The 12,859-nt window shown below is 44.4% G+C and overlaps 1 protein-coding gene across 2 annotated transcripts in view; it reads right to left on the bottom strand.

Moving 5' to 3' along the window:
* HNRNPA2B1 (heterogeneous nuclear ribonucleoprotein A2/B1) overlaps positions 1-12,859 on the bottom strand; it is a 265,052-nt gene that overhangs the window by 226,736 nt on the left and 25,457 nt on the right. For both annotated transcript variants that reach the window (XM_085631649.1, XM_085631648.1), the window contains exons 4-5: positions 6,043-6,253; positions 5,532-5,633 (exon numbers count right to left, since the gene is read on the bottom strand). In XM_085631649.1, coding sequence (XP_085487775.1) covers positions 5,532-5,633; positions 6,043-6,253 — 313 coding nt within the window. The remainder of the gene's footprint in view (positions 1-5,531; positions 5,634-6,042; positions 6,254-12,859) is intronic.

The raw sequence follows: 12,859 nt of genomic DNA, 5'->3' as shown, positions 1-12,859 counted from the left end.
TTTTTTTTTAAATATCTTTATTGCATTTTTATCTTTCCTGTTACATAGGTACTAAGGATCAGCACATATTCCATTTATAACAACATCCTTGATATTATGTCGCAGTTACATCAATCCAATTATTTCAATCACAGAATTATGACATAGTGCATATTAACTTCGCAGGGATTGTCGTGCGTTTGTAAAGTATCATAGGCAGTATCTGCCCCCCTGTCCTGCCGTCTCATCATTAAGTAGCTGGACATATCAGTCAAAGGCGCCCCTTCCGTATTGCAATCTATAGTACTTTAGCTTGTCTGCCTCAGCTCCAACAGCGAAATCTTCACACAGTTATTTCTGAACAGAGGCAGGTTCTCTTGATGGCTGGTAATTCAGCCCTGGAGGCTAGCAATGCAGGACATCCTTGATCACTCCACTGCCTGCAATTGAGAAATTTGAAGGAAGAGGGAAGGAATATGCTACTTACCAGTATGCATCTGTTCTTGGCATGTAGAGCTGCAGAGTTGTACACTTAGCATAGATCGCCATCTGGTGTTGGGCCCGGATGTTTGCAGTTTGTTTTTGTTCTTTGGACCGTCTTTGGAAGTCACGAGTTCGGTGACTCCTCCTTCGGTCCGTACTGCGCATGGGCTTCGGCTCCATCCTCAGATTGTTTGCCCCGGTTTTCTTCCTGATGTCCTTCCTGTTCATATTCTTCCCTCTTCATCATCTTGATATTTTACATGCAGCAGACATGGGCGGATTTTCATAAGTATTCTGATCCCGAGATTCATCTGTTGCTAACGATTTTTTTAATAGGACACAGGGACACTTACTGGGAGAAGTATCCTGAAGTTTCAGTGGGATAGCCAGTCCAGTGACTGGTTTGGTTTGCCGACATAATTCATTGCCACTGCAAAATTCTACTGGAAGTATCACCGAGGAGTTATTTCATACTTTTTTTTCACAATAGATGCCTTTGAGACACTGCTTGGCCTGTCCAGCTACTTACAAGACTTTTAGTAGTCTTTTTGGCCACCTATCCCGCAGTGAAAGACAGACTTCACGCTCTAGGGTTTCTTCAGCTCACGGATGGATTGCTCACCGGAGGATGGCTGTTATGAAGCCACCTAAAGCAGTTAGCTGCCCAGTCATTAAAGTGTTTGGCTGAGAATGTATGGCAAATCCAAAAGCGCTTGACATTGCACACCTAATATACAGTATGAGCTTTTAGAATGTGAATCTTTTATAAAACTTCTTTTTGACAAATGAAGCTTAAGGTGTGAATTAAGATTACCTTACCTCAGACACAGAGGAAAAAACGTTTCAACTAATCTACCGATAAACTGCCTCAGAAAGTGGTTAGACACACTAGAAGCACTGTTAAATTGATTTTTTAAACAGAAAAATAGCCTTCTAAGCAGAGTTACAAATAATCCCTTCCTCGCAGCATGAGGCAGAACATTTCACATATTGTAGTCCCAGTGGGAGTCAAGTTAAATATGTTTTAACGTTACTGTATGGACTTGGGCATTTTTCTAAAGAAAATGGTCTAGTTGTTTCTATGAAAGTTTTATTTTACAGCTAATGTACAAGTTACAGTGGGACTCACAGCTCACCACCTCGCAGTTTCATACCCCACTTTCACAGACTCCCCCAATCTATGCTTAGTTTACGGCACCAAGTTCCACGAGGCCATGACAGAGAATGTCCGCCCGCCTGGGGAATGACAGTTGCTCATTGCCATAAAAAAATATTACAAAAAAAAAAAAACCACACACAACACTCCCACAAAGCTGTACTGTCTTCTACGAGTGCACGGTGGGTGAGATGGGCCATGCAGGAAGCTGGTATTGACACAAACGTTTGAGCATATTCTACCAGAAGTTCTTGCTTCCAAGGCATTCGCCCTCAACGCAGCAGACTGGTCTTCAAATTCGACTTTTAAGAGATTCTATTTGAAACTAGTCTGTTTTACAGCAGCTCTGGTAATCAACAAGCTTTAATCCTAGTCGTCTGTCCCACCCCCAGCAGGGGAAATGACTTATGAACATTCCACATAGGTATTACATTTTCAGTGAACTGTGCACAAGTTATCCGTAATGCTGATGGTTAGACTATTGTTCATCATATTATAATTGTTTTTCTACTGCCCTGGTTTCTCAAGGATTACTGATCGCAAATGTAAATCTGTATTTCTATAGGGAAAAGTCATCTAAACAGGACTGACGAGCATGATTACCAGCTTCTGTAGCAGGAAGAAAGAGAAGGTAGGAGAGTCAATAGGGGATTGAGGAGAGACCAGGCTTGCTCATGGACTGACGTTCTTCCGTTTCCCAATGGCTCATGGGAAATAAAGTTTATTATTGTTGTTTTAAATGGCTGCTGTTGGAATAAAGTGACAAAAAAACAGAATAATTCTCGCCTCCATGTCCTTAATAGAACTGAAGATTCTGCGATGATAGCCAGGAAATTTGTCATTATGTACACCAGAGGTAGCCTGCATTTCTCTAACAACTGTTGCAGAAACATCCATGTTGGAATCCATCACTGAGGACCCCCCTCTATTTCTCACAGGGTCAACTTAAGTCTCCATTTGTTTGTATTCTGGTATGGAGACTTAATAATATAGGTGGCGATCATATCTTCGAAGAATCTGTAGTTGCTAGCGGAGAGACAATACTTCCTTAGAGAGCAGGGTTGTGATTGGGCATAACAGTATGTGAAGGATGCAGCTGTAGCACTCCTGGGGGAGGTTGCAGTGGCAGCAGTGGTGAGGACTATAGTAACGGTTCCTGTGAACAGTTGGCTCTTGCATTACGGGATGGGTTCCAGAGTGAAATGGAAACCTGGACTAGCAGCCCACAGTTCAGAGTTTTTTGACCAGGCGTGTTGGACTTGGGATGGATTGTGGTTTTTCTTCTTACCCATAGCATGTGTTTTCAAGTGAGGGTCATGAGGATGCCGTCCACTGCCTGGTAGATCCGGGTAGTCAGTGCTGACCATTTGGTGTGTCTTGTGGACGGCAGCACTAGCTGTGCCTCCACGAGTACAACATGGTAAAAAGGGCTCCCAATCTGCCACTGAAGACTAGAAGGGCAGTTTAAAACTCCTAACTCGGCTTTGCCATTTAAAGTAACAGTAAAGCCCAAACCCATCCTTTTAAATATATACAAGTCGTCCTTAAGGTAGGCCTATCAAGCCCTAAGGATATGTACTGTATGTTGAAAAGTGGAACATGCACTTATTCATGTTCCAACAGTAAAATCCCCAATTCTTCGTTTTTACTATGGGAAGGCTAGTAGCCCCATTGGCAAGTCCAGAGTTACAGGCTGACACCCAAGCCTAACTCCTGACTGGGACTTCTAAAGCTGGTAATGTAAGGTATCAAAAGCATCAGTGCGAGGGACTGTGTGGACATTATGGGCATAAATGAATGATTCAATGTTGATTTCGATTTAGATCTACAAGTGCTGCAAATGTGTTAAAAGTATGACTACTGAAAATGACTGCAATCAATGTTTTCAAATCAATAAAAAATATATTTAAAAAATAATAATGCATCAGTGCATTAAACCAGATTTAATAGTCAAGTCTAATTTTAAGTCACTGGTGATCAAAGTACCAATTTAGTTGCCCAAAATTGCCAGTGACCGTTTACTGTTGTACATTGGGTCTGTCCTGCTGACAGTTTTCTGCCCCCCTGGGGAGACGTGCTGCGGATTCCCAGGACAGGAGACAATAAGAGCCTGCTCAGGAGCGAGGTTACCTCCTTCCTGCAGGACGCTACGGGACTGTTGGCCCAAAAGGTGAGCTTTAAAGGTGAAGCCACCTTTGTAGGGCAAATGAGAAACACTTGCACGTGGGTATGCTTTATTGTTTAGGCAGACAGGCTGGTACTAGCGACAGTGAAGGAGAAGACAGTTTTCAAACTGGTTTTTCAGGGGCTTAGTAGCCACACCTCTGGATTGGGCTAGAGAGCTCTGGATGCCGAGAGAGGGCTTCTGACATATTGCGAGTGGGAAGAATGATGCATCTTGGGATAGCCAGATGCCACATCTCCCAGGAATCAGGAGCAAGAGGACCTAGTAGTCATTGACTGCTGACAGTGTCTACACAGAGGGCGATATCTGAACGTAAATTGGGCAACCCTAACACCCAGAACTCAGATCTGGTCAGGTTTGGAAGGAGGACCAAAGAAGGTCTGCCCTGGTTTACTGTGGAACCAGCAAAGCGTGGCTGCACCGGCATGGCAGCACCTGCTGAACCTGGTAGCTAGCAAAGGAGAGAGACTGGACCTGTAACCTGCTGGTAGAGAAGTCTTCGCCAGAGCCCAGGCAAAGCCATTAGCCAATCTGCTGTTCACAGCACAGGGACACAGAGTTGAGCAGCCTGCTGTTGGTAGCCCAAAATCTTCAGACTGCCACAGTGCATCCAAGTTCTCCGAGCCAGAGCGGCGTCTGAGTGCAGCCTAGTCACCCAGTAGCAGTGGTATAGCCCAGGGAAGGATTTGGACAAGATTGCGAAACTGGGCGACAGGTAGCCCAGCGTTGACAGGACTTCTACCAGCAACAAGGGTACTTTGAAGGACATCGACCCTCTGACCAAGACCACCACAACCCCTTCGTAGATCAAGAAGTAGCACAGGACGACTCCCTAGTCGACTGAATCCACAGCATCCTTGAGCATCTACAGAATCCTTAATCACCTGCACCAGGACCAGTTCCATAGGAAAATGGATAAAAGTGCATTGAAATGACTGAGGATTGGTTCAACCCTTGAGGTAGTTTCCGAGGACCTCGCTGGTTTCCCCGACTGGCTCCCTACTAGAGTTGGTCGCCTAAAGTGACTAACTTTCACTGAATTTGCAAATGGTTGTTCGCCATGGAGTGAAATGCTTTGATTTACTATACCTTGTAAATTCTCTGTATCTGGACAGTCCAGTGGATCTTTTTCGTTGTGGTATCTTAAACTACAGTCTATTTTTATAAATTGGTGTCCTATTTCTTAGAAGTCTTGACAATTGTTTTGGTGCGGTTTAAAAATGCATTACACCTCCTCCTTTGTGCAAGCCTTGCTGAACAGAGACACAGCTAACCAGGGTTGAGCCGAAGGTTTGACAGACGAAACCAGAGGGTGAAGGCGCACAATCACACCATATAATACACACCATTTCCTCACAAAAATGAACTGTCATTTCACCAAACGAATGACTGAAGCAGAATTACTGATTCACATTACTAGGTCATAACAAACAGCCAGCTGTTCCACATGTATAATTACAGTTAAAATTGAACATGTGTACATAAATACAATATATTACAAAATAACTTAACACTACAGTTATAGCTAAGATTTAGTCATCACTCGTGTCATGTCAAAATGTACATATATTGTGCATGCCATGTCCATAGCATCGCCAGTGTCAAACTTTAATTGTGAAATAGAAACCGCTACATTTGCATTTATGGTTAGCCCCAACCAGACGCTGGCAAATATGTTTATCATTAAGTTCTTCAGTAAGCTGGGATGCCTTAAAAAATAAATAATACCTCTGCTTCCACTTCTGGTACTTTGCACTTCCTGCATTTCTTGCCTCGACAATGCTTTCCTCACTTCTGCATTATGTCCATTGATGGTGTGGTATTTCTGTACTGCAATACAAAAAGAGATAAAATACGCAGAAATTATCTTCACTGTGTTCGCCCCTCGTTCACATCTTGCTGTGAACTGCCAAACAATTCAGGTAGCATTAGAATGCATATCTACAAGAATAGTTCCCTTCGGACTATTGAGTTGCTACTCTGAGTAAACTTTGTGTGACAGAGTGCCCATCACATTATTGTGCCAACTCAGATGAGAAGAATAAGTTGGGAGTTGCAAATGCGGAAGAGCAAGGAGTCGAGGCATCACCATTTAACAAAGAAGTTATGCCATTGAACATGTGAACAATGGAGCACAAGATATAGATTTCTGCAGCATAACAAGCAATTATTATACTTCAGCTTTAACAAAAATATGCAGTGTGCACCTCTAAATGTCAGCAGGATTAAGATCACTTACAGACAATTTTATCTACTGGATCATGGTCATCGAAAGTAACAAATCCGAAGCCTCTTTTTTTGCCTGACTGCTTATCAGCAATGACTTCAATGCTTTCAATCTTGCCATACTCCTCAAAATAGTCCCTCAAGTGGTGTTCATCTGTATCTTCTTTAATTCCACCAACAAACAGTTTTTTGACAGTTACATGGGCACCAGGCTTTCCGGATTCCTAGAGGAAAAAGTTGTAAAGAAGATTTAAAGCAGAGATACACTCAGAAAAGCGTTTCTACCAAAGCTAAATCCAAATAATCAAGTTATTCCCCATAGTAAATCTATCAAGACTAGCTTTTCTGCCACTTTCAGCAGATTACTTTAAATTCATGCATAGAAACTAGTTGTCTACCGGTAATTCCAGCTCTCCACGGTTGTTTTTTTTTTATAAATATGGTGAAATCATTCCCAGAAGTAAGGCTTAGAATCTCCAGTGATATTAATATAATAGCAATAGACCATGTTAAAATGGCACTGGTCCAACACTGTTTTGCTTGGTTGTACAGTCTAATCGTTTGAAACAACCAAAACTTCTTAAGGAGGCAGGCCATTACACTGGGCATCCAGACACTCTTGCCAAGCCACCCTAATTAGAACAGGCACCATGAGCTCAAAGTACTATAATATCTAATGTGGAAGCTCAAGGTTTTACAACCGGTCAAAGCCATCGTGAACACACCTGCCAAGAGTCCAAATCAGGAGCACGGAATGAGTAGGTGGATACCTTCAGTCCCACCCGGTTTGCTCCATCAGGGTCAAAAGCAACGTATCTTCTAAAAGTAGTGCCTGTCTACCCTCGACATGTTTGCCACCCTGCAGAACAAGAATTGCCTGCATTTCACATGCAGGCACTAACAGGAGACAATTTCTTCTGAATGACGAGGATCAACGTTTTTGCCTATGCCTTTCCCCCTCATCCGCAGGGTGCTAGGAAAGGCCACCGTGAAACTTTGTTCATAGATTCTTAAAGCCTTGGCGCTGCCACACCGAGGTTTGTTACATTGTGCAAGAGCAGCGCTGATTTGAGAGATAAGGATGTCTCCACCAAAACAGGTTAACAGCAGCCAGAACAATTTAACTTAGTAAGCAGTTTAGCATAGTAAGTGATCGGCAGAATATTTGAGGGGGAATAAGCTTCAAAATGTTTAGTTAGCGGTTAAAAGGAATATGCTACTTACCAGTATGCATCTGTTCTTGGCATGTAGAGCTGCAGATCTACACTTTTGCATAGATCGCCATCTGGTGTTGGGCCCGGATGTTTGCAGTTTGTTTTTCCTCTTGGAAAGTCTTTGGAAGTCACGAGGTCGGTGACTCCTCCTTTGGATGGTATCGCGCATGGGCTTCGGCTCCATCCTCAGATTGTTTTTCGCCAGCAGGGAAAGATGGAGCGTAGTAATAACAGTGAAGAAACCAATGTGTGTATCTAAATAAGATAAACTGGAACAGATACAGGGAGGCGGGTGGGCGTGTGTAGATCTGCAGCTCTACATGCCAAGAACAGATGCATACTGGTAAGTAGCATATTCCGTTTGAGGCATATGAGCTGCAGATTACACACTTTTGCACAGACTATATAGCAGTTCCCAACCTTAGCGGCGACCACCGGTATCTGTTGCAGTGGTTTGAAATAATGTTTTGAGTACAGCCTGGTCCACACTAGCTTGTTGCTTAGTTTGCACATCTACACAATAGTGTTTAGTGAAAGTGTGCGGTGTTGACCGTGTAGTTGCTTTTCAGATATCATCTAATGGGATGTTCCCTAAAAATGCCATTGAAGCCCCCATCTTTCATGTAGAATGGGCTTTAGGGTAACGGATAGCGTTCGTTTTGCTTTGTGGTAGCAAATCTGAATGCATTTTACAATCCACCTAGCTATCCCTGATTTTGAGATGAGGTTGCCCATGCGCGGTGGAGAGAAAGAGACAAACAGTTGTTTGGTCTTGCGGAAAGGTTGTGTTCTCTCGATGTAGTAGGGTAAGGCTAGTTTGACATCTAGCGTGTGCAGAGCCCTTTCTGCAACGGTCTGTGGTTGCGAGAAAAATACTGGTAGTTCTACAGATTGGTTTAGGTGAAAAGGGGAAATGACTTTAGGTAGGTATTTTGGGTTGGTACGGAGAACAACCTTGTTATGGTGCATTTGAAGAAAAGGTTCTTGTACGGTAAGTGCTTGTATCTCACTGACCCTTCTAAGGGAAGTGATGGCTACAAGGAAAGCTGTTTTCCATGTTGGGAATTGTAGTTCGCATTTGTGTAAAGGTTCGAAGGGAGGCCCCATTAGCCTTGTGAGAACAATATTTAAGTTCCACACACGTGAGGGTGGTACTCTGGGAGGGAATTATTCTTTTTAGGCCTTCCATGAAGGCTTTAATGGCAGGTACTCTAAAGAGTGAAAGATGTTGCCTGTTTTGTAAGTAAGCTGCAATTGCTGCGAGGTGTAGTCGAATGGACGTATAGGCTAGATTACACCTTTGTAGGTGGAGTAAGTAGCCTATGATGTGTTGAATGGACACGTCCAGGGGATTGATGGTGTTATGGCAATAAACAACAAATCGTTTTCACTTGGCAGCGTAGCACGCTCTAGTGGTAGGTCGTCTAGCTTCTCTGAGGACGTTCATACAGTCAGGGGGAAGATTTAGGTACCCAAATTCTAGAATTTGAGGAGCCAGATCGCAAGGTTGAGCTGAGCTGTGTCCGGGTGTCTGATGGTTCTGGGTTAGGAGGTATGGTGAGCGGTGTAGTTTTTAGGTGTGGTACTACAGAGAGTTCCAGCAGCGTGGTGTACCACGGTTGTCTGGCCCACGTTGGAGCTACTAAGATTAGTGTGAGGGAGTGTTGTTGTAGTTTGCGCACCACTAATGGAATGAGTGGGAGAGGCGGAAAACCGTACGCAAATTTGCCTGACCAGTTCATCCATATCGCATTTCCTTTGGACAATGGTTGTGGGGATCTGGCGGCGAAGCTTGGGGATTTTGTGTTTTCGTGGGTGGCAAAGAGGTCTATCTGTGGATGCCCCCACATTTGAAAGAACGGATGAAGAACCTGTGGGGGAAGTTCCCACTCGTGGATTTGTTGTGTCTGTCTGCTGAGCAGATCTGCCACAGTGTTTTGGACTCCTGGGACATGTTGAGCCAGGAGAAAGATTTTGTAGGGAATTGCCCATTTGCATATGCTCTGTGCTAATTGAGAGAGCTGTGGAGAGTGTGTGCCGCCTTGTTTTTGTATATAATACATGGCCGTCATGTTGTCTGTACGAATGAGGACTGCCTTGCCTGAAATCTGTGTTTGAAAAGATTTTAGGGCTAAAAAGATTGCTAGTAACTCCAGATGGTTGATATGGAGTTTGTTGAGGCGTCCATGTGCCCTGCACGGTGAGATGTAATAGGTGAGCTCCCCAGCTGGAGAGCGCAGCGTCCGTTGTTAGTATTATCTGGGGAACCGGGTCCAGGAACGGTCGACCTTTGGAAAGGTTTGTGGTGTTCCACCACTGCAGCGAGCGATGGGTGCGACCGTCTACCAACACCAGATCTGTCAGTTGACCGTGGACCTGATTCCACTGGTGCGCTAAGCACTCTTGGAGGGGACGCATCTGGAGTCTTGCGTGGGGCACTATGAAAATGCAAGAGGCCATCATCCCCTATTAGTTGCATGAACACTCGTGCTGGAAGGGAGTGTTGAGGTATGAATTTTTGTCGCAAAGCCTGAATGCTTGCAATCCTGGCCGGATTGCGGTAGGCTATCGCTTTTGAGGCGTCTATGGTGGCACCGAGGTATTGTTTTATGTGGGATGGTTGTAGCTGGGACTTTTGGTGGTTCACCATGAAGCCTAGTTGGTGAAGTAGTTTGATTGTGGTAGGTGTGTTGTACACACCGATTGTATAAAGTGGCTTTTATCAGCCAATCGTCTAGGTATTGGAAGACGTGAATGTGCTGTCTTTAAGTGTGCCGCCACCACTGCCAGGCACTTGGTGAATACCCGTGGTGCTGTTGTGACTCTGAACGGGAGCACTTGAATTGGTAGTGTTGTCCGTCCACTACATATCTGAGGTACTTTCTGTGAGCATGGTGCACTGGAATGTGGAAGTATGCGTCTTTCAAGTCCAGAGTGGTGAGGAAGTCGTTTTGGGAGAGGAGCGGAAGTACCTGCTGAAGCGTTACCATATGAAAATGGTCTGAGTGTATGTATGTGTTTAGGGGCCGGAGATCTAGAATAGGTCGTAGAGTCTCGTCCCTTTTTGGTATGAGAAAATATAGGGAGTATACCACCATATTTTGTTGGTTGACAGGAACGCGTTCTATTGCCTGTTTTTGTAGGAGGGAGATTACCTCCTGCTTTAGTCATTTTGAATGTTCTTGTGACATTGGGCGTTGCCTGGGTGGAATGTTTGGGGGGAGGGGGTAGATTTTAGTTCCAGGCAGTAGCCTGACCGAATTATTTGGGTCACCCATTTGTCTGAGGTGATGGTCGCCCAGACATGAAGGAAATTTTGGAGTCTGCCCCCGACCGGAGTGGGATGGTCTGGGGGGAGCGGGGGAAGTCATTGGGTAGGAGGTTGTTGTTGTTACCCTTGTAGCCGCATCTTTGGTAACCTTTTGTAAAGGTGGTCGGAGTAGGGGATTTGTATGATGTGGACGCTGTGTCTGAGGAGTAGCCTCTGGATGTACTCCGAAAGGAGGAGCGGCGAAAGGAGCGTCTGGGCGGGTGAGACTGTAAGGCCCCCATGGATTTTGCGGTATCCGTGTCCTTTTTCATTTTTTCTAAGGCCTCATCCACCTTTGGCCCAAATAGATGTTCCTGGTCAAAGGGATGGTCAAAGATGGAGGCTTGTACTTCTGGTTTAAAACCAGATACCCTTACAGGGGTGTGGAATTTTCCAAATAATCTAGTTGTCCAAGGGACAAAATGCCACCGAGATCTACATGTCCTGTAAAATCCACTTGTCCCACCTACCCCCGTTCCACATCAAACCTAAGGGCTCCGGCTGACAGAGAAACATTAATATATTTTTGCTTTATTAAAATCAGTAAACCATTGAATGCTGTGCAATAATAATGCTAAAGGAAAACTTGTCAAGCGACATTATCGCGTCCCTGCCCCCCTGCGCCCCCTCTCCTTAACCCTGACGGCAATTCTTTTGTCTCTATTCCCCTTTTTTTCCATTTTTTTTTGGCTGTGTATTTATTCCCACAAAAGACGTACATTTCAAACCATACGTAATGTACTAATTTACCGTCACCCTTGGCTGTGTATTTATTCCCACAAAATACGTACATTTCAAACCATACGTAATGTACTACTTTACCGTCACCCTTGTAAAAACGTATGGATGGGATATAAAAGGTGTCAGCCAGCGTGCCTCCTGCCATTTCCCCCTCACTTTTGCAGCTGGCCAGACGTGAGCCCTACGTTCCTTGCGAATCGGTAAGTTGTATCGAAAAAGAAACAGCAAAGTTGGGAGCTTCCTTTAATAATAAGAATCGTTTTTTCGCCAAATGTACCCTCTTTGCAACATTAATCAATTGTGTAATGTATATTTGTCAGTGTGTTTACGCAGTTATGGGCTGAAAGTTAAAAGCTCACTATTCTATATTAGGACTTTAAGTTATAAATTGCAAGTCACCAACGGATGTCTCTTTTCAAAGCATTAATCTGCAGATCTGTTCCCATCCTATGCACTCTGTAATCGACTTCGTACATGTTCTTTGCAGCAGGCATATTAACCCTCTGCACTAACTTCACCGAGGTCACAACCTCAACTATACAAAACACGGATCTCTTTCCAGGATGGTAATTCGTCACACAAGTTTCCTACACATTTCTGTGAGGCCTGGTAATTGCCGGCGGAAAGAAACGCTGCAGCAGGTGCTTCGAAAGCTTTTAGTGCTGGCTGCGCCGTGTGCGACAATGTTTTTTTGCCCATAAGCCAAAGGAGTGAAAGTGTAGGAGTCACATGTCACCCATACTGGTAGGCAGTAGTTTTAGAGTGCTTGGTGTGGAGAAGCACAAACGCAGAGTCGAAAAAGAAACAGCAAAGTTGGGAGCTTCCTTTAATAATAAGAATCGTTTTTTCGCCAAATGTACCCTCTTTGCCACATTAATCAATTTTGTAATGTATATTTGTCGGTGCGTTTATGCAGTTCTGGGCTGAAAGGTAATAGTTCACTATTCTAGATTAGGACTAAGTTATAAATTGCAAGTCACCAACGGATGTCTCTTTTGAAAGCATAAATCTGCAAATCTGTTTCCATCTGCGGTATGAAGGCTCCGGACCCGCGATGTTAAACCCGCGTTGCGATGGCAGCGTGTGAATCTGAATTCGTTGTAATGGGTGTTTCCCCCATGAAGCGGTGGTAGCGCAGCGCGCCTGCTTGCGATACGCTTTTTTGACGTACTCATCTGAGGCGCCGAGGCGGGCCAGGCCTAGGCTTTTGTACTAGTCAGTCTACCCACGCACGGTTGCTAAAAATATAAATAAAAGAAAAATCGCAGTACCTCCGTCACAATATCACACAATTCAAGCGGGCAAAACTGCTTATTTTACCTGAATGCTTATTGCAAGCCTCGTGGCGGCCACGGACTACTGCTTGCAGAGGCTGAGTGACGTTTCACTCCCCCAGCCAATCACTGCCGCCAAAGGCTCTCTGCAAGCTTCGGATTGGCTGTGAGCCCCAGAGTGCCCACAGCCTGTTTTAACGTGATTAAAACGTGATTAATGTCTAAATGTCCGTCGGACATAAATAGACAATAAATCTTCTTGCCCGTCAATATAAACAACATGGTTCGGGC

The sequence above is a fragment of the Triturus cristatus genome, chromosome 10 (genome assembly GCF_964204655.1).
Source record: "Triturus cristatus chromosome 10, aTriCri1.1, whole genome shotgun sequence".
Classification (NCBI taxonomy): Eukaryota; Metazoa; Chordata; class Amphibia; order Caudata; family Salamandridae; genus Triturus; species Triturus cristatus.
Note: the sequence above shows the minus strand (reverse complement) of the source record. Positions and strands in the feature narration are given on the sequence as shown.